The sequence below is a fragment of the Chelmon rostratus genome, chromosome 20, assembly GCF_017976325.1.
Source record: "Chelmon rostratus isolate fCheRos1 chromosome 20, fCheRos1.pri, whole genome shotgun sequence".
Classification (NCBI taxonomy): Eukaryota; Metazoa; Chordata; class Actinopteri; order Chaetodontiformes; family Chaetodontidae; genus Chelmon; species Chelmon rostratus.
Window position 1 is genome coordinate 5,166,706 of NC_055677.1, and position 25,941 is coordinate 5,192,646.

Genomic DNA, 25,941 nt, shown 5'->3' on the forward strand with positions numbered 1-25,941 from the left:
AAGATTTTGTTTAAAAGATTTTCTACAAAAATGAACAAGTTAGAATTGAGGGTATTGATTTATTTTCTACTTCTATTTACTAATATGTAAGGTCTTGTCATTGCTAAGTAAATGTACATTTTAGAGAGCAAATAAAGAGAAATGTTCAGTTTAATTTCCTGGTCCCTATTATGTCTCTGTAGTTTTAAGTGTTAAAGTTTGCAGCTAATTACGAGTTAAATTAATTTAAATTAAATTTTGGTCAATTAAAACATACAGAATATTATTTCAAACTGCAATGTATTGGAATTTATTCACCTAAAGTCTTTTATTCTGAAGGCCGAGCCTCCAAACAGGAAGTGGGCAGCAGCGTTACCCAGAGCGCTAGATGTGCGCGTGAGGTTACGCTCTGTGACGCTCGTAAATCCCTGCAGGCGCACTGGGCAGAGTCCCGGAATTAACGGAAGAAAAGGAGAGAGATAACGGATCCGCTGAATTTAACTAATTCCCGATAAACAGCTTCGGCTTCCCGCCGAGCAGCGCCAGCTGAGGGCGGCGGACGGAGCTCGGACAGACCGCAGGAAGGGGACTGGTCTCCCGCGAAGCGCCCGTCTTCACAGGTCAGTGTGCAGGGGCTGTTTTCTCTGGCAGCTCTCTGTTAGGAAGATGCGACGTGTTGCACCAAAACAAAGCACAGTAAATGAAGAAATAAATAGAGATTCAACTGATGTGTTCAGGGACGACACTGTAGCGGTGAGATGTTTACTGACACGCGGGCAGGTGGGAGTCTAACGTAACGGAGGCAGCAGGCTAATCAGCTTTGACTGAGGGTGAAGAAGCAGCTTGATCAATTAAAATCTATTGTGCTCGGTTCATTACAGATGAATAGATATTTATCAATCTGTCTGTCTGTTTTTGGATTTATTTGTCCTTACTTTTAAATTTAATTATGTTGAACTAAGACATAAAAATTATAAAGTATGACTTGAGACCAGACTACTGCCAGAATTTTACAAATACTAAGTTCCATCTTCACCACCAGATGTTTTTAACTAAACACAAACATAAAGTGTAAATTTTTTTTAATTATTTTGTTTATTCTGTTTTTCAAGCAACAGTCATGGTGAAGCAGTCTTAGCAAATATATATCCTGAGATGACCGGTTGTAAGCAGGTGGAGCCAGTGCAGTACAATATTTATGTGTAGTACCAGTAAGCACAGCATAGTACAAGTATGGCAGTGGTATAAAGTGTAAAGTGACATCCATGTATCAATATGGTGAGATTATTAAGATAACTGTTCAATTAAAATTTCATCATGATCAGAAACTGATTTAGTGCCAAACAGGTTTTCATGTACAGGCAATTTACATTTGGTATTTTAGTGCATAACGATAAAGATAGTCAGAAAACAAAGTGCTTGCAAAAGTCTAGAAGCATAAATGGAAAAAACTGAAAAAAGGGAAATCTTGCAGTAAAGTGCAGCTGAATCAGGAACTTCTGATATTTCAACACTGTCTTCAAAAACAAGTAGATTTTTGACTCAGATGAAGACTCTCCTCAATTATCTTAAGATTGATTTAACTGTAGATATTGAAGCTGGAACATTCAAATCTCAATCTAATACTAAAAACGGCAAATCAAAGGTCAGGGGGCTCCAACCAGGGGTACCAGGCAGACAACACTGTAGGACATCACAGCTCCACCAGAATGCAAGAGCATGGGAAAACAGTGGCTGCATAGCCTACTGCATGATATTAAATATTGCTTGCATATGACAGTAGTGAGTGTTTTAAATGAATGAAAAGCAGTAAAATTAAATTTATGTTAAGTAAAAAAAAAAAAGAAAAGGACGTGGGCCCATCCTGGACTGCATAAGCCCTGCTATTGGCTGCCTGGTCTGGCTGTTTCTTTGTCTGTGTTCACTGTCTTCCTCGGTTTGTTTCAGTCTGTCATGGCTGTGAAAGACTCTGCTGTCTTCTGTTTGGAGACAGATGGAGCTGGAGTTTGCTTTGAGTATTTGGCGTGTGTTAATAATTTGTGTGGAAACAACGACATTTGGGCTCTTGTGTCTGTTTATCTCCGTCTCTCAGTTCAGTTCATGTAAAATCTATATTTCCTTTGTACATTTCTGGAGGTGAATACTTCTTTATGTGTGTGTAGATGTGGGGTCTCTCCACCCATGGCCCCCTCAAGGTGACCTCCAGCGACCTCAGTCACTCCTGACTGCAGCTTTAAACTTCTGATCCACCAGAAGACGTCTGCAGGGTGAGACCAGGTCAACACACACCTGCACCGGCCTCGACTGCACTAACACTTCCACAGTGCTGGAAGACGTTCTCACATCTTTTACTGAAGTAGAAGTCGTGATGCCACAGTGTAGAAATACTCTGTTACAGTACAAATAGAAATCCCAACAGTTTTACTGAAGTGAAAGTACAAAAACACCTGTTCGGAACATTCCACAGGTAAACAGGTTGATTGGTAACAGGTGATAGTATCATGATTGGGTATGAAAGGGGCATCCTGGAAAGGCTCAGTCGTTCACAAGCGAGGATGGAGCGAGGTTCACCACTTTGTGAACACATGAATGTAGAAAGGAGGCTACCACATGGGCTCAGGAACACTTTGTAACACTGTTGTTGGTAAATACAGTTTGTTTGCTAATGATTGAATTCTGTTTTCATTCATGTTTTACACAGTGGTGTCACAACTGCTGTAACCCTGATTCAATGCTGCCTCAGTACTCTGATTCAACTTTAAATGCACCAAATTACAGGAATGCTGCTCCAAAAATTGCTGTTTCCTGGTCTCTGTAATTAGTCAGTGGTCAGAGCCGGTGGACAGCGAAACCAAGAATGCAGTTGCACAATAAACCCTCATCGTACAGTGTGTCTGTTAACAGTCCTCGCTGAATCTCAGGTATTTGATGCTGAGATGAGAGCAAATAAAAGCAGCTCTGTTCACACCGCTCCACTCTTCACGCCAGTAAGCTAAATTTAGCTTTGCTATATTTGGAGTATTGCCCTCGATAAAACTCGTGCACGCAGGGAGATGAAAGCTCTGGTTTTGTGCTCATTTGGGCCACAGATGCACACACATAAACACACATGTGGAATGTACAGGCATTTGTTGTACACACTCTGCTCTCGCTGCTGCAGTTCATGCACCAGTGAGCCATCAAATGCAGCGAATGGTGAAAGCTCTCTATCTTGTCATCGTTGCTTTCTCCCTCTTAGTTTACACTATTAAATGATGCGTCTTTCGTTATCTTTTTTCTTTCACTCTTGCCTTGTAAATGCTCGGTAGAAGCTATAAAATAACGTCTCACAATTTTCAATTAAGCACCAGAGTCACATTCCTATCAGTTCTTACTGAAAGACAGTTGAGCTAATTATATTTCAAATGAAGCTCATAGGATTAATGTGTACATTTGGTCTTTGGTTAAAAGCTCTGTGCAAGTAGTGGATAAGCCTTTACCAAACATACTGACTAAATGACTGCTATAATATCAGTCACATATTCCTCATGCTGGCATAATTAACCCATCTGTGAAAGGGCACCCTGATGTTAAATATGCACACTGCTGAGGTGTAGAGGATGTGGATATAGACAATACGGAGAGGAGATTTTGACATATTTAGATAGTTTTGATGTGGCATGTTGGAAAGAGCCTGGAGTGATTGCATGAACAACTGCAGATGTTTAAGTCAGTACCCAGACATGGCCTTGATGTCCAGGGTGGAGCCTGGACTTTAAAAATGATGACATACCAACCTAAGAAATGTTTGAAGGTGCAATGTGTAAGATATGGCCAGAATTGTAGTTTAAAACATTAAAAAATTAACATTATCAACAGAAGGTGAGGAAGTAACAATTCTGACAGTCTGTAAAGATGTTTATGTGCTTTGTTGTAGAGATATCTACTGAAGTTAGCATGCTAACCAGCTAGCCCTGGCCCGTCCTGTCTTGTTATACCACTTTGTTTGTCAAGAGGTGATAGTTTGGTAGTATAACTCATCTGAGAGATACCTGCGAGTTTGTTACATTTCACAAGCTCTCTTTGCTGTTTTTGTCTAATAAATAAACAAAATAAACTCTCAAAATGTTGATGGTGGTGCAGGTGAAAAATAGATATATAAAATATATAAAAGTATATATAAAAAGCTATAATGACCATCAACATGTAACCTTCATACGAGTGATTCTGTAACTTGTAAAGAGAATAAATAGTGCAAAAGAATAGATATTGAAGAGGTAACAGATTACTGTATATACGTGAAGTGTGTGGTTATGCACATTTATACACTGTACATAGAGCGGGCGGGTATGCTGTGTATTTTATTTTAAACTGTAAATATATAATTGATAATCTGTAGGTAATGAGATGTTTTAGTGTTACAGGTTTAATGATACTATATGCCTGTTTTCAGTGTTCGTCAGAGTAAACTGTTGTTGTGTTGGGTTGTTTTGGCGTGCAGTGCTCTGGTTGTGTTCAGGGTGTGATGGATGTGCACTGGTGAATAAAAACAGCAATCCTCATATTTCAATAGCTGTTGGACATTTTTCGTTGATAAATATCTTTTTAAAAAAGGGCTGAAAATCCTAATTTTTCAACGCCCACAGCTATGTTTTTGCTTCTTTTGTCCAACCAACAGCCCAGCACACAAAAAATACTCAATTTGATGTAAAACCACACTGGAACCAGCGTAATCCATTCAAAGCAAATTTACCACATTATATTTCCATCCTTCAGAAAATGTTATGCTCGTTAGGGTTGAAGTCAAGCTTACTGCTGCACCATCTGCATGTCAGCATCGATCAAATGCATGCTGGGAAGTGTCTCCCAATTATTTCTCTTTGGCCTGACCATTCATCCAATTACCCATCCATCTGTCCACCTATTTGTATCTGCATTTTCTCCCCTCGTTCCTCCACGATCTGCCTCTCCCTCCCTCTTGTTAGTGCTGCTGAATTATTTAACATTAGACAGTGGGCTCGGCTGCTGAGCCAGAAGGAGATGGAGAGCTAGAGAGAGGAAAAGATGGAGAGAGAAAGGGAAGTATGGAGGTGTCCGACGCTGCAGGAAGCCGTGAGTCAGCAGGGAGAGAAAGAATCCGTGGGAGGGAAGACAGAGAGAGTTTATAGATAGCTTTAGGTGATACGGGTGGAGAGAGTGGCGTCAAATGCCTCCTGGTGCGTTTGTGTACGTGTGTGTGCATGCGCCTATCGATTGAGCGGAGAAGGTCACCGAGCCGAGAGGAGATTAGCAAACTAGACTCGGAGAGGCAGAGCTAACGCCTCCTCTGAATAGCAGCTAGACAAAAAAAAAAAAAAAGAAGAAGAGAGAGGGAGATCGAGAGACAAGGCGACGGACGAGAGGAGCTGCTACAGTATGGGGGAGAGCTATATGTACCAGCGACTCCCCTACACCAGAGGAGAGGAGGAGGGGGAGGAGGAGGACGAAGAGGAGAGAGACGGGAGGATCAGAGAAAGTGTCAGGGGACAGATGGTAAAGTCTGAAGTTGTGGTTGGACATGCAGTGATTCGTCTTCTCTCTCTGCAGTCACAGCATGTGTGTGTGTGTTGGATTATTAGTGGGTGTGTGTTTGTGTGTACCGTAGGGCTGCAGCTACAGACTCTGTTTCATTTGAGTTTAATTTTAATTAACCGTGTAGTCCAGTCGTACCCACACGGTTTAGCTTGTGATCTGTAAAGCAAACCACTGTTTAATGTACGTCTGCCAGTTTAGAGTTCCAGCAAAGACTGATTTGTTTTCTTGTTTTGAATGATTTTTGAATATCTTAATTGTCAATACCTTCTTTCGTTTTATCGCAAGAGATCGCACAAGATCACGTTACCAGGTTTCAAGTTTGCCCTAGTGGCTGAACCACAGTTGTCCGGACAAATCGATGTCCAATGAGGAAGTACTGGCAGCTATGGGTGTGGTTTAGATGTGGCGACAGCACAATTGTTCGTTCAGAAACAAAATGGCGCCTCCTAAAGGTTAGCGTACACTGCTATAGCATCATTACTTCTACATTGAAAGAAGAGTAAAGAACAACGCTTAAACCTTTTTCTGCATGGAAAAGATGTTTTGCTGTCCTACAAGATTGCATTGATTGTTGATCTAATTGGTTGAAGGTAGCCAATGATAGATGGATGGTTCGTCCAATCACCCTCCGAGTATTTGACAGTGCCTGTCCCTTTCCAAACAGTTTCTATGGATGACTTCCCAGATGATTCTATGTGATAAACCATTTGGAGTGTCACGTTAAAATGATCCTTTTATAGCAGTAATTCACCAGAAAAAAGCAACATTTAAAGGCAAGTCTGGAAAAAAAAAAGCTAAATAAAAATTTAAGTAGCATTAGTATGTTTTTTTTCTTGCTTTCCTAACCTGTTAAAAATGTTGCGACCCGTCAGATTTAACTTGCGACCCCGTGTTGGGGTCTCAACACGCAGGTTAGTACCGCTGGTTTATTGTTAAAAGTGATATGAAACAGAAAAAAACATCAAATCTGAAGCCAGCAAACGTTTGGCATTTTTGCTTCATGCTACGACGTAACGATTGATTGTGAAAATTGTTGTTTTTTGCAGATCAGCTAATTGTTTCATCGCTTGACTTTTGTTTTGTTCCTTCACCGATGAGGATCGTGTGTGAAGCTAAAATATGTCTAATCATTTTAGAAACAGAAAATTTGTTTTAGTATTGTAAAATATTGTAAAATGTCAGGCCAACCAGGCCAACCAATCAACATCAAGGGATCACTTAGTTATCAGCTGAAGACTGAGATCAGCTGATTAATTGATTCCAGCCAGGTGTGCTCCTCCTTGGTTTGAACGAAAACCTGCAGCCACACGGCCCTTTATGGAATGAGTTTGACATGCCTGTGTTAGAGGATGGGACAAACTAAAAAATGACCTTGATGCTGCAGCTCCATCCTCCAATCACCAGCACAACATGGCAGTGCCTGTATCCAGGATATTTTGGCCTCATGTTTGTACAGTGGGTGGAAGTGGAGACCCGTTGTCCATCTTTATTTACAGTCTCTGTTGGGAACAAATCATATCCCACACAAACCCATTGACAGCTTTAAATAACGTGAATTTCTTAGTCATTCCCACATAACACTGGCGCAGCATACATGACGTGACATCATGTTAAGATCCAGATGGGTGCAAATAAAAGAGCAGTTTTAGACCCAAGTTTGGCCACATAGGAATCGATATAAAGTGGAGTTTGACATTTGGGGCCTATTTGCTTCCTTGCGACCGACTAGCTTAGCATAAGACTGACTTTGCACAGTTTTAGCCGAGAACACAGTTAGAATCAGATTCTTGTTTGCACCTTGGACACCATGTTTTGTCAATGAGTGTGTCCTCACATGTGTGGTAACAGAAGGCAAATGTGTGTGTGTGTGTGCAGATGCAGTGTGAGGAGGGCACAGAGTGGCTGCTGGAGTTGCTCACAGACGTGCAGCTGCAGCAGTACTTCCTGCGGATCCGTGATGAGCTCAACGTCACGCGACTCTCCCACTTCGACTACGTCAAGAATGAAGACCTGGAGAAGATCGGCATGGGACGCCCGGGTACGCCCTGTCATTTCCTGTTTCCCTTTCACTCTAGATGCTGGTTTAAAGGAATTTCCAATGCATGTTGGAATTTCCCACATTTTATTTTATTCATCTATCTTATCTCCTTTAAAAACTTAAAAAATGGAGCTTTATATTTCATATTTATTTTGACATTGAGAATATTTGTATTATCTGTTATTTATAAGTCGCTGGGTTTGAGTTTTGCACTTTTTGTCATTAAATGAAAATGAGTCCATCGAGAAATTCAAGTTATATGTACTTAATCTCTGTACGTGAATTGTGTGAATTGGCTAAAATTGGCAGTGGTAGATAGTAACCAAGTACATACCAATGGTTTCCAGATGTGTATGAATTGTTAGCAGTTCCACCAAAGAGACATTTCCCACAAATTTTTCAGATTAGAGCTTAAAAAATTAGATCTTAAAAAATTAGAGCTTTAAAAAAAGTCCAGAAAATGAAAACTAATTTTTGTATCTGCATTTTATTTTTTTCTTCTTTCCCATTAATTATCTCACGACCCCTTAGATGTATCTGGTGACCTTTTAGAGTGGCTGACCCCGAGGATGGGGACCAGTACTAGACTAAGCTACTGCACTGTATGCAAAGTAGTTCAAACTAGCTCCACCTTCAGCAGCTACAACAATTAAGTGCTGCCTACACGTTAATACACCATTAACAGTCTTATAATATCATAATAATGTATCAGCCACAGGGTACAGGGTGAGTACTTTTACTTTGTTGCATTGTTACTTCAGTAAGTGATCTGAATAGCTTTTCCACCACTGGCTAAATTTGAAATCTAAACTGTTTTCAGTGTTTGTTGTGATTGTGTCGGCTCAGGTCAGAGGAGGCTCTGGGAGGCCGTCAAGAGGAGAAGAGCCTTGTATAAACGCAAGTCCTGGATGAGCAAGGTGCAGTACCACTCTGTTGTCTGTAAAAGACACACACACACACACACACACATATGTATGCAAAATAGTTTTTCAACCAGAGCTTGGTTGAGTCTTTTATTGTCTGAAATTACTGTTTTCACTTTAACATGTGTTTTGCAGAACCACAAATAAATCAAATTAAATCAAAAATCTTGCACAAGAAGGAAAACCACGGTCATCAGTTTCTGCTTACGGGCCCGTAGGTGTTTCCAGTGAAACGGCCTGATGCGGAACCTCAGCAGCCCCTGCCTCAGGGGGCGTCGTCCAGCGCGGCTTCGGCCAATAGCGAGTCTGGAGCCTCGCTCACCTGCCTGATCAGAGAGTCGGAGCTGCAGCTGTTTGAGCGGCTCGGAGACGGCACGTTCGGGGTGGTGCGGAGAGGAGAGTGGACCGGACCCAACGGCAGAGTGGTGAGACACAGACCATTTTATGTAGTCAGTAACCCTGCAATGCTATTGGATGGTTAATGTGTTTATAGGTTCGGCCATCAGGCCATGAACTCACACTACCTGCAAACTCTTCTTCAGACCCATCTCTTTGTTTAATTGGACTGGATTTCTCAAGATTCATTTGAACTTGAAAATGTTTAACTAAAAAACGGTCCCATTTGAACTGAGGGTCAGTTTAAATTTCAAATCACCCTCAGCCCGAAGGCTTTGCATCAGTTTTAATTACAGCCGTTAATTCTGTTGGTCGTCTCTCCTTCTCTGTCTTTTCTAGTTGTCAGTGGCTGTGAAGTGCCTGAAGGCAAGCGTGTTGGACTCAGACGGTCTGGATGATTTCATCCGAGAGGTGAACGCCATGCATTCACTGAGCCACCAGAACCTCATCCGCCTGTATGGCATCGTCCTCACACAGCCCATGAAGATGGTAAGACACACACTCGCTTGACAATATGTTCACTAACAAATGCACACAGACCACAAAAATAATCACAAATCAGAAGTGCACATGTAGTGAGGGATGAGTTTTGTGTCCATTCTGTACCTGTTTGAATGCAGGTGGCCGAGCTGGCCCCTCTAGGTTCCCTGCTGGATCGTCTCAGAAAGCGGCAGGGTCACATCCTCATCTCTTCTCTGTGTAACTACGCTGTACAGGTCAGTTAACACCCAACACACAAAAGGAAGTGGAAGTTATAACCCTCATGTGCCCTCAGTTTCATCAGATATTTGGTGCAGTGCCAACAGATATGTGATTTTCTGCTGATGAAGCTTGACATTTCCGAAAAAGCACTTACAGTGTACATGTCTCTGTTGGTGTGCAGGTGGCATGCGGCATGGCCTACCTGGAGCAGAAGCGGTTCCTCCACAGGGACCTGGCTGCTCGCAACGTTCTGCTGTCCACCAACGACACGGTGAAGATCGGAGACTTTGGCCTGATGAGGGCACTGCCAACACACACCGACCAATACATCATGGAGGAGGGCCACAAAATCCCTTTCCCATGGTGAGAGGAGCATCCTGGTCGCTCAGTTGCTTGGCTCCAGACCTCAAATTTGAGTGGTTCAAACTGTTCTGGAGTTATTTTATTCTATTTTCTTCTTCTCCATACCTCTGCCTTCGTCCTTGTGTCTCTCCAGGTGTGCTCCAGAGTCCCTGAAGTCTCGTACTTTCTCTCATGCATCTGATACCTGGATGTTTGGGGTCACCCTGTGGGAGATGTTCACCCACGGACAGGAGCCGTGGCTGGGCCTTAATGGGAGCCAGGTGCATGCATATGCACACACACATCTTTGCTGTGGGATTTTGTACTTTAAAATCAAAAATCTTTAGCATTCTGTAATTTACGTTCTGTTTGCAGATCCTCCACAAGGTGGATGTGGAGGCCGAGAGACTGTGTAAACCAGAAGACTGTCCTCAGGATATCTACAACGTCATGCTGCAGTGCTGGAGTCCAAAACCTGAGGACAGACCAACCTTCATCGCCCTCAGAGACTTCCTGCTGGAGGTAGCACAGTATTTCAGTCGAAACTAAACTGAATGAAGGCTTGTAGCTACGTCACAACGGTTAAAGTCATAATTCAGCAATGTGGTTATATTTGCAAGCTCAGCTTAGGTGTACAACACAGACAAAACAACTTACAGTACATTCGTCCAAGCAACACGAGCCTTCTATAAGATTTCCAGATAAACAAAATTTTACATGAATCATTTGAAACAACTGGTTTGATGGCAAGTTACCCTGGAAGTGGTCACTAGCTAGCTAAAATGGCGAGCTAATATCTTACTTTCACTGTGTTTAAAGGTTTAAAATGATTAATGTAGATTGCAACAAGAGAAAGTAGCCCCCTGGATTAGCTATTGTAGCTAATACAGGGACAGTTAAGTGAGAATTTGCTGGCTAACCAAGCTAGCAATTTTGTTAGCCAACTAGCGAAATGACACGATTCATAGTCCAAATGACAGTGAACATAGAAAAGTAGCCTCCTGCATTAGCCGTTGTAGCTAACAGGGAGCTTTTCACAGTCAAGCTAGCTGTGTGATTAGTCAACTTGTTTTTTATAGAACTGTTGTGGTTAGCTTAGGTTGGCTTCTGCAAAGAACAAGCTGGCACTATTTAAACCCAGTTCCTACTCATAAACAATGAAAAGCAGCTGTGTGCACAACTCCAAATCAGGCTGCTCGGTCGTGTCAAGGATCAATACCAGCAAAACACACAAAACAAATAGTTTTCCAGTGTTTTCTAAAGTTTTATTTACCACACCACAGAAATGAACTACAGTACTTCTATTCAGCCTCATGAAATGTTCTGTGCAGCTCTAAATGACGTAAATATCGGTGGTCAGATTTGGACCGAATTTAATAACAAGAATAACAAATCATATTTATCACTCAGATTAAATGTGTTCTGGTAGCTCCAAAGGTGCTTTGTCACAAAGTGGTGCAATGGGCAAATAAAGGGCAATGAAGGGAGAGCAAGTGGGAACATTAAATCACAATCATAAAGAATGACAGTGTTTTTTTTTCTGTTTGTCTCTATGATCCTGCTGATGACAGTAATAATTCATTGGACTTGTTGCAGCTTCTTGCTCAAGCTGTCAGTGTGTTTGTGTTCTGCAGACTCTGCCTACAGACATGAGAGCGCTGCAAGACTTTGAGGAGGAAGACAAGCTCCAGATTAAAATGAACGACGTCATCACCATCATAGAGGGAAGGTCAGCGTGTGACTGTTTGTTATACAACGCATGCACGTCGAGGAATGTTGCAGTCCTTCAACGACTTTCTTCTTCTACGCAGAGCAGTTTTTTAACAGAATTACTGGTTTAGGAAGTCATGCTTGAGTGTGTCAGTGCAGAATCAAGGTCATTCCAGCAGGATGACAAATACATCTTTTGTTGATGTTGGATTCCTTGCATTGAAGAAAATTACTGTAATTACTGTCCTCTTACTGGCTCATTACAGTAATATTGTGGCTTCTGGTGAGTGGACAGACGCACATTTGTTTAGTCGTCTGTGTGTGTGTGTCCCTGTGTGTCCCTGTGTGTGTGTGTGTGTGTGTGTGTGTGTGTGTGTGTGTGTGTGTGTGTGTGTGTGTGTGTGTGTGTGTGTGTCCAAATGAAAATCCACAAGCTAATAAGACATTGCTTGATTTCCGCTGTGATTTGTACTTTTAAAAAAGTGTTTTCATGTGACAGAGGCAGAATCATACCTCTGTGTTTGTCCATGTGTGCTTTCAGGGCAGAGCACTACTGGTGGCGAGGTCAGAACAGGGGCACGCTGCGTGTCGGTCAGTTTCCTCGTCACGTGGTGACGGCAGTTGCCGGTCTGTCCGCCCAGGACATCAGCCGACCGCTCAAACACTCCTTCATCCACACTGGGCACGGAGACACGGACCCTCACAGGAGCTGGGGACATGCAGATCGTATAGACAGGTTAATAATACTCACCGAGTGAAGTTATTATTCATAGAATGTGAAATGAAAGAGTAAATGTAAGGTTTCATTCCGGGGTCCATTGAGATAAGATATAGCAGAAAAGATGTATGTAGTATAACATAGTACCAATATAATATACAGTAGTATGGGATGTAGAATATATGAGGTGAAATGTAGTAATATAGTATAATTCAATATTTAGTACAGCAATATTGTGTAAAATATAAGTACAATAGTATAGTTTATGATAAATATACGTATATATCGAATAATATATGTATTAAGGTTCTTATTATACTGAAAAACACTTTTTTAACAGGCCACCTTAATGATGAAAAATTAAATGCAGAGCTCCCTCACTCTATAATGTCCAGCTAAAAACATCATCATTTATTTGCTGAATGTATTTTGTATTAGTAATCTGAATGAGCAAAGTAACTAGTAATGAAAGGTATCAAAGAAATCTGGAGAAAAAAGTAAAAAAGTACAGTATTTCTCTCTGATATGTAGTGGAATAAGTATAAAACACCATAAAATGGAAATAAAATACTAGGAAAATGCTCGTATCTCAAAACTGTACTTAAGTACAGTGAGTAAATCTTGAGTAAATCTACTTAACTACTTTTCGCCTCTGACCAGCTGCAACATTTAAGTGATACTTACACATGAATGCATCACTAATTATAATCCATTGATATAATAGATATGACCCTGAAAATGGCTGCTCTGCAGAATAAGTACTTTATGTGCATTTTGATGCCAATACTTATGTACTTTTACTCTCAAGATAGTAGGGTTTTTACTACTTGTAACAGAGTTTTTTACTCTGTGGTATTGCTGCTTTTCCTTGAGTAAAAGATCTGAGTACTTCTTCCACTACTGTCCACTGGAGTGCAGCAGTGCATCACCTGTAGTTCACCAGCAGATGTTGTGTTTATTCAGAACACGCTCAAATCCAGAGAAACCTCACAACTGCTGCAAGAAAAAGCCTCAAAGCCCATTTTATAAGCAGACATTACAGTCGTTAAGTGTGTACAACTGAAAATACAGCAAATACAAAGGAGAGGTGGTAAAGAAATAATAGGTTCAGCTGTTAGTCAGCCCACTTTGTAACCTTTATATAAACATGTTCCTCATATAAACAAATGCTGAATGAATTTACAGCAACACTTCTTTGAATCCAGTGGTGGCGTGTTACTGTGTACATTTACTCAAGTACTTAAGTGCAAATTTGAAGTACTTTTCTTGAGGTCCTTTCATGCCACTTTCTACTTCTACTCAACCATATTTCAGAGGGACGTTAAGGCAAATATCTAATCAACCAATCAAGTGGCAGCAACTCAGTGCAAGTTCAAACAAAGCATCAGAAAAAAGAGCAGAAAGTTGATTTAAGTGACTTTGATTGCATGATTGTAGGTGCCAGACTGCTGACCTACTGAGATTTTCATGCACAACCGTCTCAGTTTACATAGAATGATCTGAAAAAAAGAAACTAGTTTGAGCTGATAGAAAGGGAACAGGAGCTCAAGTAACCACCCGTTACAACTGAGGTATGCAGAAGAGCATCTCTGAACGCACAGCAGGGTGGACCTTGAAGAAGATGGGCTAAGGCAGCAGAAGACCACACCGGGTGCCCCTCGTGTCAGCTAAGAACAGGAACCCGAGGCTAAAACTGGCACAGATTTACCAAAATGAGACAATAGAAGACTGGAAAGTTGTTGCCTAGTCTCATGATTTGCACCGACGTACAGATGATAGGGTCAGAATGAAAGCATGGATCCATCCTGCCTGGTATCAGAGGTTCAGGTTCAGGCTGGTGTTGGTCTAATGGTGTGGAGGATAGTTTCTTGGCACACTTTAGGCCCCAATTGAGCATTGATCATAATTGAAAGATCTGAATACTTCCTCCATCACTGATTAATCTGATTTACCTCTTTCCATTCCTCTTTAGTCTGTATTTGGGAAACCCCATGGACCCTCCTGATGTTCTTGGAATGGACTCGGGCACCGCGAGGCCGACCAAACTCCCCAACCGTGCCAAGAGTAAATTCATCTAAGCAATGAAATGCATACTTAAGTAGTTCACAATAGTGATCTTTAGAAAACTATTTTTTTTCTGTTAGAGTCATTTGAAGTCAGTGAATAAGTCAAATGTCTAAAACTCTTTTATCAGAGCAACCTCCTCCTCGTCCACCTCAACCGGCCGTTCTGCTGAAGAGTAAGTTCCTCTCTTCTTGCCCTGAGCTGTCTCTAGTCTGCAATCCCACCTTTAAATACATACCTGCTGCTGTCATTTCCTGACCCTCGTGCTTCCATGTGTGTCCAGAGCCGTTCTATGACTCTGTGATGGATGATTACGACGACGATGACGACACCAGTGCTTCGTCGGGTCTGAAGAGGCGGGGGGTGTCCCTGGGTCTGAAGTTCCGGCCGTGGGAGGGGTCCGGCATGCGCTCGGCCAAAAGCGAGGTGTCGCTCATTGACTTCACTGATGACAGCTTCAGCTCGACCACGCCCTCGCCGCTCACTGAGACCCGGCAGCCAGATGATGACACACTGAAGGTACCACCAGAGAGTGAAAGCAGTCTGACCTGATTCACAGAAAATGCATGTTAAAGACTTATGAATGGCAAAAGCTGCCCGTGTGATGAAGGTGGAGTGGCACGTGTAAGCAATTAAAACAAATTAAAGTCAAATTAAATTTTTGCCGAAAGCAGCAGCAGGTTGAACTGTCGCCTGGGTGTCCATCACTCTCTTCCTCAGGACACTCCCTCCATATTGGACTGGCCTCTCCCTCAGCCAGCTTACGACGAGGTTGCTACGGAGCTCGACGACCAATCAGAGGACCAGGAGGTGCGGTCTATCAACAAGGGGTTAACTGAAGAGACCGCCGCCCCGCCAAGCGGCACTATGGCGGGCAGGAGTGAGTCACAGTCAGCTGACCTCTTCCAAGAGCTGCAGCGAGAGGTGAGAAAGTTTTACATCCAGTTGCAGTTTAAAGATAAGCCAACATGTTTAACAGACACATATCACACATCGATGCTCATATTTCTGTCTGTCTTTGTGGATGTAGGTGATGGTGAAGCTGCAGGTTCCCATGGCAACAGGCCGCTCCCTCCCATCCTCACCTCTCCCCATGCCTCTGGCTCCTTTGGGCCCTCATCGACAGATCTGCCTGCCACCTCCCTCCCCCTCCTCCACTTCCTCCTCCTTCACCTCCTGTTTTGAGGACCGGCCGGTGTTGCCTCCTCGCAGCCCCGTCCCCCCGCTGCGTCCCTCCAAACACAACCTCTCCACCTGCACCACCCACCCGCAGGCGCGCTCCAGCTCCATCTCCCTGGGCGACCATGAAGACACACCTCCTCAGATCCCACCCAGAGACCATGCCTTCTCTCAGCCGGGCTCCCGCTCCTCCTCTCCCCTCCCATTGGTACCGCCGCTATCCTCCTCCCCCATGGCCCTGCCTCCTCCTCCCCTCTCCATATCCCCACGGCGGGCGTCTGGACTCCTGGGCCCGCTTCTGTCCTCCAACACGTCCACCTCCTCCCTGCCTCAAGTCACATCACATTCCTCACGGCTCACGGCTCGCGGCTCCTCCTACTCATCCAGCTCCTTACTAGATCCTCTTGCCTTCCGTGAGGGGCGTGGCCTTTCCTCACTGATTGACAGCTCTCAGAACTCTGCTCCCGCCCCACTGTCCGATCGACCTGCTTTTCTGGAAAGGTGCACTGCTTGTTTCATATATATGCCTGGTCAAGAAATAGTCCAGCACATGAAGCCTTGCAGAACCACAATCTAAGTTTTTACCTTTTGGTTTTTGTACACATTAGACAAACTAGATATGATATGTTCATTCGTCAGGTTTAGAGTATTTGTACCAGTATTTGTGCTAAGATAACATGCTGTGAATAGCTGACTCATAATTGTAGTACTTCTCATTTAAGAAAGTGAATAAGAATTTTTCCCAATATGTCAAACTATTCTTAAATGTTCTTTCTGATTTGGGATTTAAAGCATAATTCCAGTATTTTTGATCCCATGTCTCATTCTGATAATTGTGGGAATTCTGGCTAATGGATCATGGAGTTAATAAATATAGACATAATAAATATGTTAATATTTTTAAATATTTGTCAGACACATTACTATCATCTCCTGTAAACTGCAGTTGTAGTTCAAAGATAAACATTGCTATCTATTAAAAACATTCATTTAAACTGTCACCACATTTTTTATTTGTGGTTTTTGAATCAGATACGGAGCAGCCAACATGGCTGCAGTCAAACCCATCATGCAGCAGCCCGGCGGAGCCAAACCAAACTCCTCCTACAACAACAACAATGGCCGAACCGCAGCTCCCAGCATGCAACAGGAGCAGAGCATCACACAGGTAAGAGAGAGAAAAAGGAAATACTGTTTTTTTTTTTTTTTTCATCCTTGTTTTTCTTTCTGTTGACAGTCACACATGGAAAATACAAATAATAAGTATGCAACCACCACATGCCCTTAAATGCTCCAGCGGACTCAAAGTCATGCACAACACTGTTTGATAAGTCCCTTCCATTAAACCCACAGCCCTGGATCAAAAAGCTTTTAATTGGCTGAATTTGCTAATGATCATTTTCACACTTTATCTCTTGCTCTTCCACTGTCTGGATGGTGATTGGTTTATTAGAATTCATTTAGGTTTAGCATAAAGAAAATAATTAACTTTATTACTAGGTTGAGCACGGTTTATGGGAGTGTGAATTTGCAAGGTGTAAACTGCAAGATGCTTTTGGGTAGTTTGAAAATCTGTTGCAGTTGATGGATTGCAAATTTGATCCTTTGTAAAAGTTACTAAGCAAGTTTTAAATTTAAACTGTAAATCTGCTTGTTTTAATGTTTTTATGGAGAATTTGTTTCTGTGTACAAGGAGACTATTCAGAGTAGGGTGACTAAAAGATCCAAAGCGAATTGCAACACACCAGGAGGCTTGTGTTGATCTCTGAAATAGCCCGTATTTCGAAACCATTTTTGCATTTGGTCATATAGTCAGTCATCATTCCTGCCCTCATCAGCACCCACAAACATATTTTTGTAAATACAATTAATAGGCTCAGTCATGCTTCTTCTATTTGACATCCTCCATTCATTATAAGTTCATGGTTTGATTGACAGGTCCAAGGAGCAGTCCATGGTGTCACGCTGGAGGAGTGTCAGGCAGCTCTGCAGAGTCACAACTGGAGCATCCCTCAGGCCATAAATCATTTGAAGGTACATTTATACAGTATGTCTACACACTTGTTTTTATCATACTCTGTTAGCCTTGAAAGCTAATCTTCCTTCTGTTGTGCACTTGAGTAGATGTTGTCTCCAGGTATCTTAAAAAAGTTAGTAAAATTGAATACAGAAGTTTCTGCTGTGAATTCAACACATTTTCCTGAAATAAAGCACCCTCTTACCAAGAAAACTGATATCACTATAAATAAATGAAGTTTGATACCTGGGGGAAATGGCGCTCTTCATCAGTTTTTGTACAAACACAGAGGTGCACACGGACACACAAGCACACAAATGCTTAAAATTCTGGGTTCTTGCAGCTAGTTTATTCCCCAGAAAAAGCAGTTTATTGTGGCAAAATGCATTTTAGTCTGGTGGTGTGGCCAACCAGGCACAGACTGTTGCAGAGCTCATATACAGCATTTAATCAACATGAACACGTTAAAAAGACTAAACTAAATGCTAATACACGTAGAAGCCGGGGAGCAGTGGTGGAATTTAATTTAATTTACTTGAGTATTTCTGTTTTATGCACCTTTATACCTCTATTCCAGAACACCTCAAAGGCAAGTGTTGTATTTTTTTTATTCGAATACAGACTCGACTGCTTTTTTTACAAGTTAGTTTTTCAGATTCCGATTTTTCACACCCTTCCTGTCCAGTGAAAACCACGTATCTTCAAATCTGGGGATTTTGAATGGGATTGTTTCTGATAAACTAAAGGATGAAGTGGTCCTTTATGGCTTGAGAAAATTCTCCTCCTTCTCCAGCTAAATAAACTGTTTTAAAAGCCCCTTGGATTAGCTGGAAAATCTGTTGTCACAAAGCTGAAAACAGGCTGTTTTTCTGAGCTCATATAAAGTTTTTGGAGATACGTGGTTCTCACAGGACAACATGCAGCAGTGTAGCAGCGAGGATGCAGAGCTCGGTATGTTGACCAAATGTGCACCAAATGTTTATATGGACCTCCTGTTATGAGGGAGAAGCGTAGGACATGCGTGATTGGAGGATGCTGTCATTACCCAGATGTTAAAACTCCTTCCTTCTACCTTCCTGCCGAACAAGCCTCTCCTCGTCTGTGTTGCAGGTGGAGCAGTTGTTTCGTCTGGGCCTGCGGTCGAGAGCCGAGTGCGAGGAGCTTCTGCAGCGCTGCCAGTGGAACCTGGAAGAGTCCAGCACTCTCATGCTGGACACGTACGGACCACATCGAAACATGTAAGTACAACTGAACTGGTGAGACGAAGAAAAACACCTGCCCACCTTGTAAAGACCCTTCATTTTGGAGACTTACTTCAGTGGTAAGTCTGCAGATTGAAAACTGTCAGTACCGTACAGTCTGTAGCAGCTCTGTGTATGTCCATGCATTCCTCATTGCATTGACTATGCTTTTGTTGTAACATGTAGCTGAGTTTTGAGGAACAAAAATTATCCAACACAACCACATATGGGATGACGATGTCACTCCATCTGCTCGTCTTCCCTGGTCTGCCTGTCGGTCTGGAGCTCTTGTCACTGTTAAGAGACCCAGTCTGAGTGCTCACATGCTGTCAGAGCTTCTCTGCGAGGTTTTCACCAAAATTAAACTTAATTTTCTCTGATCCGTTGACTAATACAAGTTGAACTTGAGCTAAAATCATTTCTCAAATCATTTTCTTGTTTTCATTTCATCAAAGTAAGTATGGTGTGCCTCAGGGGTCAGTGTTGGGACCACTGTTATTCTCTTTACACACGCTTTATATCTAGAAGTGGCATCTCTGGTCACTGTTATGCCAATGTCACCTTCCCATTGCTCAGATTTTTCCTTTTATTTCCCTTAGCTCATTTTGCTTTGTGTTTTACTTTAATTACTTCTGGTCGACTTAAAGGAAGTCATCCAACATTCTATGAAATGCACTCATTCGCTGTCTCGTTGGTTGAAAAAAATCAATATCACTGACGCCTGCGTGCAAAATATTCAGCTATATGCTTCCAGCTCTGGTTGGCATAGAGACATGAATGTGATGAGATCTTCTCATCTAGCTCACAGCAAGAAAGCAAATAAGCATAATTCACAAAATTTAGAATTTGTTCTTTATAGCTTTTATTTACCTGCAAGTTTTTCATCTTATTGTTGTTAATCTGTTTCCTTACGAATGTGAAAACCTCCATTAGAAAAAACTGGGAGAGCCAAGGGGAGCTGCAGAGTAGGGTGATCATTTTCTGTGGGTGCATCATGACGTGTGACTCTTTTCACATTAAATGCACCAATTTGTTCCATTAAAAAAAAAAAAAAATAGCTACAACAATTACTACAACTTTTCACTTTTCCTCCAACATCTCAGTGGTGGATTTGCTTTTACAACACAGACCCTCGAACAACCCTGCACATATGATGCCGTCTTTCTCTGTCTGTCTCTCAGGAAGTGACAGCAGGAGAACTTCAACGACTGACGAGCTCCTGATGCCATTTAGATCGACACCCCCATACTGACCTGTTGCCTGGATGACTCATCGTTTCGAGGACTTGAGACACAGTGACGCTGTTTGATGAATGGAGGAACATAAGGCAGCATATGTGCCTCGCTTACGTACTGTGGATACACGCTACTACATGTGTCATACACATGCATGCTAATGATTAGCTAACAGAGCATCCTGTTGAATGAGTCACACTGTTTACTGAAACAGTTGCTATTTATGTTTTTTTTTATTGTTATATGAATAATGAGAATTTATGTTTCTGCTGGTAGCTACTGCGAACTTTTACTGGGTGTGAATTTAGCTGTGAATGCGTGCATGTTCAGGTGTGCGCACGCATTAGCTTACATTAATGTACAACCCTGATTCCAAAAACGCTGGGACGGTGTGTAAAACATTCATGAAACAGAATGTGATAATTTCTTAATCCTTTTTGACTTATTATCAATTGAAAAAAGTACAAATACAATATACTAAGTGTTTGATGTCATCAGCTTCATTGATTTTTGTAAATATCTGCTTATTCTGAATTTGATGCATTTTAAACAAGTTGAGACAGAAGCAACAAAAGACTGGGAAAGTTGTGAAATGCTCAAAGAAACACCTGGTTGGAACATTTCACAGGTAAACAGGTTGATTGGTAACAGGTGATCGTATCATGATTGGGTATGAAAGGAGCATCCTGGAAAGGCTCAGTCGCTCACAAGCGAGGATGGAGCGAGGTTAACCACTTTGTGATCATATGGTTGTATAAAAGAAATTACTACATGGACTCAGAAACACTTAAGAAAACTGTTGTCGGTAAAGAGAGTCATTCGCAAATATTTCCATTCCGTTTTTATTTCCGTCTTACACAGCGTCCCAACCTTTTTTGAACCGGGATTGCACCAACGCTGTAAATGCCGATGCCTTCTTGCTGTCAGTGAAGCAATCTCAAAATCAGGGAAATGTCAGCTGACGTTATAGTTGTATGTTTTTATGAAAATAAGATGCTGTATTGTATATAGCACTTTAATGGGTGTGTTGACACATTAACTGCTGGTCAGAAGATGATTTACCTAGTTAGTGAAGTGAGATACTGATATGGGCTGATTTCATATCAGTATAGTATTATTAATGAACCATTTGTGTCTGGAACAAAGCTTTTTAGGCTTTATAGCAGCGTGAATCATGAAAGGACTGATGCCAAAACAAATGTGAAGATATCTAGCATCTCCTTATGAATACAGGGTATTAGGCACTGACTTGTACCTCCACAAATTAGATATTTAAATAACCTAACATGGATGTTTAGTATTTCTTCCTGTGAAAATTACTGCTGCATGATAATCATAAAGACATGCTGAAGTGCTTAAACATCATTCACCTGAACAAGTAGGCAACTGCTCTGCGTGGGTGTGTGCATGTGTGCTTAACGGTCCTCCAGTACTTCGTAGTGCGTCTGTCTGCACAGATATTGATCATGAATGTGATGCAGAGATAGAAATGGATGATGAATTGTTCATTCTTGCAGCTACTTTTCATGCTAAGAGGCCATCAGTTACAGGCTGCTCTTTTCGCCAAGATTCAGTTTATACAGCAAAACTATTAATGTCAGCGAATTTCTCAACAAGTGGGAAAAATGTTTAAAACACTCATGTTTCTGTGTTTCCGTCTGTGTGTGTTGGTGTGTGTGTGTGTGAGAGAGAGGCATCCTTCTCTCTTATGCTCAGCTGTAAGCTCTTGTAGTCACACTGCTGTACGTGACGCTGACCGCATTATACTGTAACAATAGAGCAGCTTATTAATGAACAATGCAAATACGGCCTCCACTTTTTTATAATAAAGTGAAATTTGAGTCATTCTCTTTTCAAAACCGTTGGCGTTATGTGTTTATTTCATAAATGTCTTACAAACAGCCAACTAAAAAGTCTCCTCTCATGCCCAGTCCATCAGTTGTACACAGATGATACAGTACAGTTTGGCATTTTAATGGAGGAAAACGTACAACGTAGAAGACTAACAGTGCTTTAGTCACTGATGTATGGAAGACCAAAGATGACTTATAATAGAATAAATAAAGAGATAATGAATACATTCTAGAATAAAAATAAAGTGAAAATCAATAGAAGAAAAAAGACGTTTGGCTTGATGATCCATGATTTGTTTTTTAGAGTGAAAATAAATTGGGCCACGCTTTTATTTAAATACACAATTAAAGGTTTAACACAGTTGGACAGGTCACACAGACTGATAAAATCAGCAATAACAACAAAAAAAGGAAATAACATAACAGTAAGATATGGATTTTTTTATACATTCACATGCATTTATTTTTCATTTCTATTCAATAATTTCTTAAATTGTATTAATACTTTTATTTATTTTATGAATTGATTGTATTCAACTTTTTTATTGGTTCATTCATTCATTTTAATTAATTTTGATCAGCTTCAGTTTATTTAACCATTTCATTTAATTTAGTCTTTACTTAATCTTAAAGTCAGTTTCAGACCTCCGTAACTTTGGACACAAACTTGAAACTTTTTAAGAGAAAACTCAAATATCACAACTGCATTTTAGCTTTGATCACTTTGACAAATAAACAGTCAGTCTTGACTGTCACCTGGAAAGTTTTCTCCTCTATTTAATATTTTCCACAGCAGGAAAGTCTAAACATGTTTGACTGAAACTTGCTTTTAGTCACCAGCCATTCTCCAAACAGCTCTGAGCAGAGTGACAGGTTCACACAGTGCATGAGTCCTTTCTCTAATGGAAATCTTGTCTGTTGCCTCCTCAGGGATCAAACCTGTGACCTTTCCGTTATGGGACCGCTGGGCCGCCACACCTACCCCACCCCCCGTATCACTCACACACTCCTTTGCACCTAAATTGAACGCGGCTGCGGTGCATTGTGGTCCGACTGCTCAGTGTGGTCCCTGGACAGCACGGCTCAGCAGCCATTCTCCGCGGACGCTCGCTCTGCACTTCTCTGCTACAGCAGTAAGCACTCTGTCACATCCACTGATGATGCATGGGACACACACGCATCCTGTAACACTCATACACATGCTGCTTTTCTGCCTCAAACACACAAATAAGGATGCATTCAAGCTGACGTAACCACGAGATGTCACTATGATCCTGCTTGATATCATCCACAACCACTTGATAAAATGCGTGCGCAAAGTGTTGTGTGTGTGCATTTAGCTTGTGTGTTTACAGACGTTAACAGTCATAGTTTGGACAATTTTCCAATAAAATTCTGTAATGTACTATACGCCTATATACGTACTTGTATATACGTGCTATATACTACGTGCATGTTGATGCAGATGCATGTAAAAGTTCTTTTTTATTATTACTACAACACATTTAGAGGAGTGCTTGTTGACAATATTCTCATGTCACTTGTTACTGCATGCATGAAAAGTGCATCGGGTTTGGGTTTTAATCAAACATGCTATGTAAATAAAATTGCCCAGCCTTGTGATTAAAGGAAAATGAAAGATAATGATTTCAAATCTTTGTGCTGATGCTGGAGTGATCCGTGATTTCCCCAGGCTGATTTTCCCTTTCAGACATTCGGCTCAACAGCAGACTCGGACAGCCGGTCAAGCATCAGCTTGAGGCCGGACCTGCTTGTTGGAGATTGATCGCTCGGTATTCACCTGCCCCAGTTTTGCCTGGCACACCGATCAAAAGGATGCTGGGTCAATAACTTGGTCAATTTTATGACTGACTAACTGGACGATTGACCCTCTGATAACTCTCCCTGGGGCTGTACGAGAGCCGATTGGGGTTTGCTTTTCATCACTGTTGACGGCTGGCAGAGGGATCTGCGTCATGAGTGGGGTTTTCCTCTCTTCTTGTGCGTTTGGCTGCTTTACATCAGACCTTCAGCGATACAAAAGAGCTTCATCATCATCCGTACCGACAAGTCTGTCGATAAAGATGCTCTCATTGCCTCAACCATGAACAAGCACCTCGACGTAGCGACTTTCAAACTCCCCATTTCATTTTAATGCCATTTTCACCTTGTGCTTTGAATCATTTTGAAAGAATAGTTTCTCATATCACATGCATCATCCGCCCGTGTGTGTGGAAAATTGGAGGATCACATATCAATTTTATGAGTGAAAACAATGGCAACCTAAATGGCGGCTCCTCCTCGTGTTCGTCACCCTCTGTGATTGCTTATTGACAGCTACCCATTAACTCGAGATAGACTTCTATGGTGAGACTGTAGGGTGGAAATACAAAATAATTATAATAGATTTCCAACAGGGGACTTTTGGAACTCATTGAATGTAATTCTGTGTAAATATCCTCCAGGCACATTCGTTTATGTGACTGTGTGTGTATACACGCATTTAGCTGGTAACACGCAGTTTAAAAGATCTCTAGGCTTTAAAACATGACGGTTGTTGAGTATTTTAAATGAATGAAGCTTCAGCTACAGTCTGGAGGACGTGTTCCTCGCTACAGTTTTAAAGCGACTGCCTTGTTTAATTGCTGTCTTTCAATTGACTCTTCAAAAATGCCGTCACGCCACCCGGGTAGATGCAGACTGGTTGTGTTTATTTGTTAGCTGCATGGCTATCGTCCGTAGACTGGCGTCTGGACATGTCAGGGGTGGCGAGAAGAAAAGCTCCTGGCAGGGTCCTGTTCAGTTTCAGCGAGTTTCCAGAATCAGTTTCTTTGCTGTCTGCTTTTAGAGTTTCCAAGAGCCCGTGATTCCTATCTTCCATGAGTGGTCCCTCAAAGCCAGAGCTGTAAAGACGATGTGACCACTGGTCTTGGCATCTTCCCAAAGAGCTTTTACCTAAAACTCTGTGTAGATTCACAAAACTACGTGTACTCAGAAAGCCAGAAATTGCATTTTTTTTCATCAGATTTATAAAGCTCTGTGTACGCCTGATTCTGTTTGATAACTCTCGATCTGTGTGGAACTGGATGCACCATCCTCGCTCTCACAGCCCTCAATTATCCGTTTGCATGTACTTGTGCCGCTCCATCACTCCATTCACCAGAACAGCTGTCATTACGCACAGCTGTCAGTATTTATAGTGTCCATACCACCAATTCATCACATGTGTCTGTGAACCATCAAACCAGATATCGTCATTATTTATCATCAGAAGGATGATCAATGATTAATTTATAGAGCTCATATTGAAACAGTCTTTACAAAGTGCCTCACGATTAAGGATCATATCAAAATCATATATAATATAATAAATAATCTAGTATATGTATATATAATAGATAAAATAAGAGCTCATTAATGAGTGAAGTGCAGCTCAAATGTCTTTTGGGGGTGTCTGTCAAATATTTCTTGAGGATTCAGGTTTTTGATGCTGCTTTGGTCCAGTACGGCAGACCAGTGATGCTCAAGTCCAGCCTTTTACCTCTATTCTGTTCCAGCTCTCTGCTCTATCTGCGCACCATCATACAGACTATCAGGTGTCCCAGAACTCGGTCTTAGTCCCTGCAGATCTTTAGCATCCAGAGTGTCTTTAATGGTGACATTCTCCCCAAGCACCCTTTTCGCGCCGTCCGCTCTCCATCACCTCCTTGTATTGAACCGGGCTGTCCACCACATTTCTGCACCGTTCCAATCATCTCATTATCCCTGGTGCTTTTTATTGTGCTGTCAAAAAACTGCTCATCACTATGCTCAGGATATGAGTCTATATGACTGCGCTGGTATTCACCAATGTTTTCTGAAACAGCGCAGGCCTATCTTCTTTGTTGTTTTGGCTTTGAGTTCTGCCGTCATACGTCTCCACGGACCTGAGCCTCATAACTAAGTGGTTAGGATGAGTCTCATGCATGGATCAAAAGTGTAGCCCGACTTA

General features: G+C 41.7%; 1 protein-coding gene across 1 annotated transcript; it reads left to right on the top strand.

The window, feature by feature from the left end:
• Nucleotides 1–485: 485 nt before the first annotated feature.
• tnk2a (tyrosine kinase, non-receptor, 2a) lies at nt 486–20,285 on the top strand. The gene is made up of 21 exons (XM_041961328.1): nt 486–599; nt 2,142–2,246; nt 7,408–7,570; nt 8,417–8,487; nt 8,712–8,918; nt 9,229–9,378; nt 9,510–9,605; nt 9,773–9,954; nt 10,088–10,214; nt 10,309–10,455; nt 11,568–11,662; nt 12,185–12,379; nt 14,334–14,425; nt 14,556–14,600; nt 14,709–14,944; nt 15,146–15,349; nt 15,456–16,105; nt 16,637–16,772; nt 17,543–17,638; nt 18,732–18,859; nt 20,044–20,285. The coding sequence occupies exons 3-21, from the start codon at nt 7,408–7,410 to the stop codon at nt 20,048–20,050; spliced, it is 3,027 nt and encodes a 1,008-aa protein (XP_041817262.1). The 5' UTR covers nt 486–599; nt 2,142–2,246; the 3' UTR covers nt 20,051–20,285.
• The last annotated feature ends 5,656 nt before the right edge of the window (nt 20,286–25,941 follow it).